General features: G+C 37.1%; 1 protein-coding gene across 1 annotated transcript; it reads right to left on the reverse strand.

The window, feature by feature from the left end:
* Positions 1-570: 570 nt before the first annotated feature.
* LOC115228430 (3-oxoacyl-[acyl-carrier-protein] synthase, mitochondrial-like) lies at positions 571-5,545 on the reverse strand. Its single transcript, XM_029799012.1, has 6 exons — positions 5,378-5,545; positions 4,711-5,238; positions 4,132-4,147; positions 3,205-3,267; positions 1,135-1,265; positions 571-726 (listed from the first exon to the last, which is right to left on the reverse strand). The coding sequence occupies exons 1-6, from the start codon at positions 5,543-5,545 to the stop codon at positions 571-573; spliced, it is 1,062 nt and encodes a 353-aa protein (XP_029654872.1).
* Positions 5,546-6,604: the final 1,059 nt, after the last annotated feature.

The raw sequence follows: 6,604 nt of genomic DNA on the forward strand, positions 1-6,604 counted from the left end.
GTAGTATGAAATTGCCTATGTTTTCGAATATTCTCAAACCTTTCCGTACTGGTGGCACGTAGTCAGAGACCAGCCAATTTTCAAACACAATTTTGGGTTGTCAGGATAGTTTTCCATTCCTTGTTTATATACTTTGTGAGCGTTTTCAGGCTGAAAAACTTAAAAAACCATCAACCTCCATAATCAGCATGTAGGCGTCCCCAAAAAGCAAGGCAGTTGTGGGAGATGGGAATGACTCATATAGTTTTCTGTAGCATGCAATGTATAGTCTTTGACTCTTTTTTTGCTCAAGGTAAATTTTGGCCGTAAAATTGATTGCTCGAATATAAAATGGATGGGATGGATGGATTTGGTCCAACAAGACAAGAGCCTGAGCAGAATCCCGGTAAAGTTCTATTGCTGCTTCTGCCTCGAGAATCAAAAAAGTAGAGACAAGTTCACCTGCCTCAATTTTAGCTTTTTTAATAATTTTTTCATATTCGTTCTATTTTATTTGAGTATAATAAAATATTAACTATTTCTTGTGTGACTATTAAACATTTGATTAGTAACTCCATTGCAAGTGCTCTATCAAGCCAACTGTTCACCCCTTGGAATATATTTACTTTTAATACCTGAAGGAATTTGGCTGATTGCCAATTTAATATATTTTAAAGCTTCAATATAGTCGCTTTGCAAAAAACTAAGTCTTGCCATTGCCTGGTTGAATATGTGATTTTGTCTCACCTAATAAAATCAGAACAGACAAAAACAACATCAAAGCTTTGGGCAACTGCTAGATTTAAAATATTATCCGCCCCAGTCAGATTTCCAACGTCCATTTCAATCTTAAAAAACATTTTTAGCACAATTAAAACCTCGGCTTGCAACAAACTGGTGGCAGAATTACTTGGATTGATATTTCCAGATCTGACCACCTGGTCCCTGGCCTCGTCCACCTTTTCCTCGAGCAGAGCCAATCTTGCCAACAGGCAACTGACCTGACCATTGGCTGGACAAAGTCGATTTACAGTTTTTAAGCTATTTTTACAAAATGTTAACATTTCTGTGTTAGATTCTAATTTTTTTGACTAAAAATTAAAATTATGTAAAAAAACTTGAATATATATGAATGGATACAATTCAGAGACTAACAAGACCACAAATGAAATGTCGAGTTGTGGAAGGTTCGTGCACGTGAAAGGACCTTTCATTTGCCAGGAAAGAGCCTTCATTAGGAGTTGTGAAACGCTGGCGGTTTGGGATGAAGCAAGCTTGACTTTTGCCTGTAAATAAGCCAATTTCTAAATATTAACCAAAAACAACAACCGAAGTGAAAAATGAAGAGTTTTTGTGAATTTCTGACAATAATTTAATGTTAGAAACACATTCATCGAGCCGTCCTAAATGAATGTATGTTTCCACAATCCCTATTCGAGTTTTACAAATAAAACTCAACCAATGAAGGCTTCTGGGCTCTCATCCTCTGCCAACCGTTCATACAGCGACAATGCTTCAGAATTATCTCCGCAGGCAACATAGGTGTTTGCTAACTCGAGGAGACAAGGCCTCGATTTGGGTCGTAAAGTCAACATTTTTTCCAACGTTTGACGAGTGAATTGAGTCAGGAGTTTGTTCTTACAAGCAATTCGTCTAATTAGGGAACAAATGTTTGCTGTGAGTATTGCAGTGGTGGGTTCCCGTGTTTTGAGGGAATTTAAAAGATTGGACAAAATCTCACCCACCTAGACTGACTATTCATAGACTTACTTGATTAGTTGATTTGTTACAAATGTGATGAACAAGAATCGTTAAATGTGCAGAAATAGAACAACTGTCAATGTTTTTTATTATTCTAAATGGATAAATTGCTTTATTTTTACTTTTTTGAATAGTCAACTGCATCCTCCCATTTTCCTAGTCCTAGGAAGCAGTCTACGAGTATGTGACTAGCAATTGGGTATTCTCTAGAATGACTCAAAAAAAATTCGTTGATAAGATTAAATGCTTCTTCAATATTTCCCTCTTCTTGGAGAACTTTCGAAAGACCAATCACAGCATCGCACAACGAGTTATCAAGTCTAATTGATATGAAATTAAATATGAGATTCTTACTTTAAAGCTGATTTAAAACATTCCTTTGCTTTATTTTCGGTTTTTAAAATCCACCCTTTGAGAGAGTGTGGTAGAGGTGAGTCTTGATCAGCTTCGATGCTTTTATTTACAAAGGTGAGAGCTCGTGACAAATTTCCATCACAGTGAAAATGGAAAAAGCTCGCCATAAAAAATGCCTAATATATAAAAAATAAATTTTTGGAACTATCGAAGATGAATTTGTTTCGACTCGTTCAATTTCACTATTTAGGTCTTCTATTGCTTCCTTATCTTAAAATAATATTTTCATATTGTTTACCAAGCATAATGGCTTTTTTGTGACAAAAAAGTAGAGCGAGACAGCACGGAAGACCGCAGTTGGGCTTTCTTTTCAAGATTTCTAATTCTGATATGAGTTCTCGCGGAAACCGGTCAACTTTAAAGTTTAAATTGAAATAAAATACTTTCAATAAGTTTGGAAATAATTTTAGCAAATTTTACAAAATTATCATTTCTCAGGTCAAAAGTTTCAACTTGAGCAAAATACGAATTTAAAAAAAAATAATTGATATGGCTCTACGTCTTGAGTAATAACATGGCTTACCACGGAAAGAGGGTCTAACATGTTACTAAGACGACACAAATGTTATTTAAACTTATTTTATCTATTTTAATAAAAAATCAGGCATTCAGTTATGTAAAAATTGTTTTTTGTATCAACCATGCTAAAATGATTTTAAACCTAAAAGATAGTTTTAAGTTTACAATGAATAATTTTTTGTTTTTTAAGGCGTCAGAATCTCTCAATTAGTAATTTATTTTGGTTTCGAAAAATTTATTCAAATGTCAAACATAGTTATAAATTATGAATGTTATTTGTGCTAAAGGAATTTAAGAATCGATTAAAAATCAAAAAAGGTAATTGAAACATTTCTTGAACAATTCAAAACTAAAAATTCATTTACAAAAACTGGAACTCAGCATATAGCAAAATAACTGAAACTGAAACGATAGCCTAAAATAATTCTCCTCAACTTTTGGGAGGATCCCCATCATGTCAAGAGAAGACTACCAAACTTCTCCACAATCAGCTCGCAACTGTTCTTGAAACAGATTAATCTGCCTCCTTACCCGAATCTTCTTCAGGAAACCATACAAGCATATTGACGCATTTCCCAACTACTGATTTTGAGACTTGAAAAGCAATAAGGACAGCCAAAAATGGGGTCCGGGGTATGACAAAATTCAAATGGCCTGTTTCGAGCACCCAACGAATTGTTTCGTGTCTCTGCTCGCAAATTTTTTCAATTCGAGACCTTTTGGATATGTTCCAAAATCGTGAAAAAAACCGAAGTTTGAATGGTTCGAAAACCTAAGAAACCTAAAGAAAAGGCCTCGAGCTATATGCTTATAAGCCTAATTTGTTCTAAATCAAAGATAATGAAAAAAATCATTTATAGAAAACTAGTGTTAAATATAGAAAAGAATCACTGGCTTTCTCACGATCAGTAAAATTTTTGTCCGGGCCGGTTTTGTGCTAACTGCATCTATTGACTAAATTTGATAGTATCCAAAGCACGAGATTCTGCCTTATCGACCAGTATTATCTGTTTGAATGCGTCGAAGGCTTTCGGCAGTGTCATGCAGAAACCATTAGATGGCTAGCAAGTTTTTGAGTGGGGAATCTCTTCTGTCAACCATCTCGGCCGAGATTCGAAAGCCATTCTCCAAAGAAGGGAAGTACTTCAAGGCTCAGATCTCAGTCAATTACTGTTTAACGTGTATATTGCTGGCTTTACAAAACTTTTGTGCATTTTAACAAATCTGCTTATTTATGATAACATTAATATTACGGACAGGACAGCCCTTCCGACAAGGTCGGAAATGAAAGTAAAGCAAATAAAACAGTTGATGGCAGTAAAATGCTCGACTCTGTCAATTGAAAAGTGTACACTCACTAGACTCTAGTACTCTAGTGACTAGAGTATCAACAAAAAAAGTGCAAAAGCCTTACCATATACAATGGAATCTATTCAAAGGTCCCGATCGTTTTTATACCTGGGAATTCAATTTTCTGAAAATGAAAAATTTGAAAAAAACATTATTCTAAAGAAAAAACGGAGTACACAAATGATCATGTGCCTAATGCAATTTCGTTTACCTCCGGAGACTATGCTATCTATTTTCCGGGCAGCTATTCTTCCTTGTGCTGATGTATGGGCTGGAAAAGTAAATCTTGTCCCTCTTTAAAGCAAGAATCATAAAATTACTGAAGAAAACGAGAAGATTACCGGTCACTGTGGTTTTTGGGGTCAATCTGAGACAAAGTTCCAAACTGGCACAAAACATTTCCGATTATTGGCGATTAAAACAAATTTAAAAATGAAAACTTGAAAAACAAAGTGAAGCATTCGTACCACCAAAACCAAACGAGTTTTTGACTGCCAATCTACTTCCACAGGCATTCCACTCCTGCGAATAATTGGCCACATAGTCAAAATCGAATCCTTCCTCGGGACAATTAAGGTTAAGAGTGGGTGGAATAATCCCCTTGTAACATGCCAAACAAGTCATCAAAGACTCCAAGCTCCCAGAAGCCCCCAATCCGTGCCCCATCGATCCTTTGATCGAACTGACTTTAGTCAATGAAGGATCAAAAAGTCTTCCAATCGCAGAATTCTCAGCCCGGTCTCCCAAAATAGTGCCCGTTGCATGAGCGTTGACATACCCAACCGAACTAGGATCTACATTTCCCTCTTTCAGAGCATTTTTCATAGACCGAAGTGCCCCGTCACCGTCAGAACAGGGGGCTGTTAGAGAATTGGCGTCACTTGATGTCCCGTACCCCAAAATCTCTGCATAAATCTTGACATTCCTAGATAGGGCATGATCCAAGTCTTCAAGGACCAAACAAGCAGATCCTTCGGACATGACAAAACCACTTCTCTTGGAATCAAAAGGTCTCGAACATTCCGAAGGGGCGAGATTTTCCTCCGTCGAAAGAGACCTGACCTTACAAAACGCGGACATCATCCAAGGACACAAAGAGGCGTCCGATGACCCCGCAAGGATGACTTTGGCCATTCCCTGCTTTATATAACGATAGCCAGCCCCGATTGAGTGTCCTCCCGTGGCAAAGGCAGTCGAAAATGAAATATTTATGCCCTGAAAAGTGGTTTTTTATTTTTGAACTTTTGCTTTATTTTTGACGCTGATTTGGCCAGGAAGTGAGTTTATCATTATTTTTGGAACCATAAATGGAGAAATAGAAAAGTATCCACGTTTTTTAAAATCGTTTACCGACTGGAGGACACTTGCTGGAGAACTTACTGAAGAACCGAAGCAAACACCAAAAAATGACAAATAACTGCCAACCAGTGTAGAACTCTTCTTCGGGACTTGAAGGAGCCCATTTGGCATCCTCCAGAGCTTCGGAACTTGCTTTGAGGGCGTAAATTGTTGATGTTGACATGTTTCGTCTGTTTGAGGCGGTTTCTACTGAGGATGGGTCGAAATATCCTTCTTCGGTACCGATTGGAATAAATCCAGCATTTTTTACAGGGATTTTTTCGAATTCTATATTTCATGGTTTTTGGTTGGAAACCTGGGGATTCTATTCTGGTTATTCCCGATTTTCCGGAAATAAGCTTCTCCCAGCTTATTTTTGCATTGCTGCCTAGACAACTTACACAGCCCAGGCCTGTGACGACCACTCTCCTGGACTTTGTAGATATTCGAGATAGTGGCATAACAAGAGACAAATAAAAATTTAAAAATTAATCTAAAATAATTAATTAAAAAATTTATAATTAAGTATCCAATTTTTCTTTTGTAAAAAGTTTAATAATTAAAAAGGAAAGCGGAATAAGCTAGTTATTAAGTACCGGCTTGCAGGATTGAGAGAATTCCCGGAATCATATGATTCCAGCACGTGCGTAAAATAAAAACAAGGAGAGCTCCTCAAGATATAAATGATTTTGGAGATCAAAAGATAGTTCTTGAGGATGAGGATCAATGACAGAAAGTTTTTTTACAAAGAGAAGATTTTTTTGGCAAAGAGATTTTTTTGGCAAAAAGTATGTAGCTGAGTCGCCGAAAATCGGTGACACCAGAATTTCTAGATCAGACAGAATTTTCTGTCTCAACTGAAAGAGTCCGCAAAAAAGAAAAAAAGAGTTATTTTTTAGCAGAAAGTGATTTATTAAGGTCCAAAAAATAGAAAGATTAACTAAATTAGATGAGTCGCCGAGCGGATGGACAGGCAATTTCCACGTAATATCGCGAACGATATCCGCTGAAAAAGCCAGCTCGTTTCACGACTGTCGTGACTCCTCCTCGAGATGATTAAACCAATCTTAGAGAGGAGTTTGAGGGCTTTGGGACCAATTATCCCACTGGTCTCGAAAGACAGAGGAATGAAGCAGCAGGTATCGGTCAAAGAGGCATATTTTGCAGTTTTCCTAGATTCGGCGAGGGAAGATGCAGATCCAGGACGAGAAGCGGAGTCAACCAACGATGATGAGGAAAATGA

The sequence above is a fragment of the Octopus sinensis genome, unplaced genomic scaffold (genome assembly GCF_006345805.1).
Source record: "Octopus sinensis unplaced genomic scaffold, ASM634580v1 Contig10412, whole genome shotgun sequence".
NCBI classification, from domain to species: Eukaryota; Metazoa; Mollusca; class Cephalopoda; order Octopoda; family Octopodidae; genus Octopus; species Octopus sinensis.

Coding starts and splice junctions, on each gene's coding strand:
- LOC115228430 (XM_029799012.1), bottom strand. CDS start 5,545: ATGTCAACATCAACAATTTACGCCCTCAAAGCAAGTTCCGAAGCTCTG. Junction 1,266..3,204: donor GTTTCCTGAAGAAGATTCGG/GTAAGGAGGCAG, acceptor GCTTATTTACAG/GCAAAAGTCAAGCTTGCTTC. Junction 727..1,134: donor GACATTTCATTTGTGGTCTT/GTTAGTCTCTGA, acceptor TGATTTTATTAG/GTGAGACAAAATCACATATT.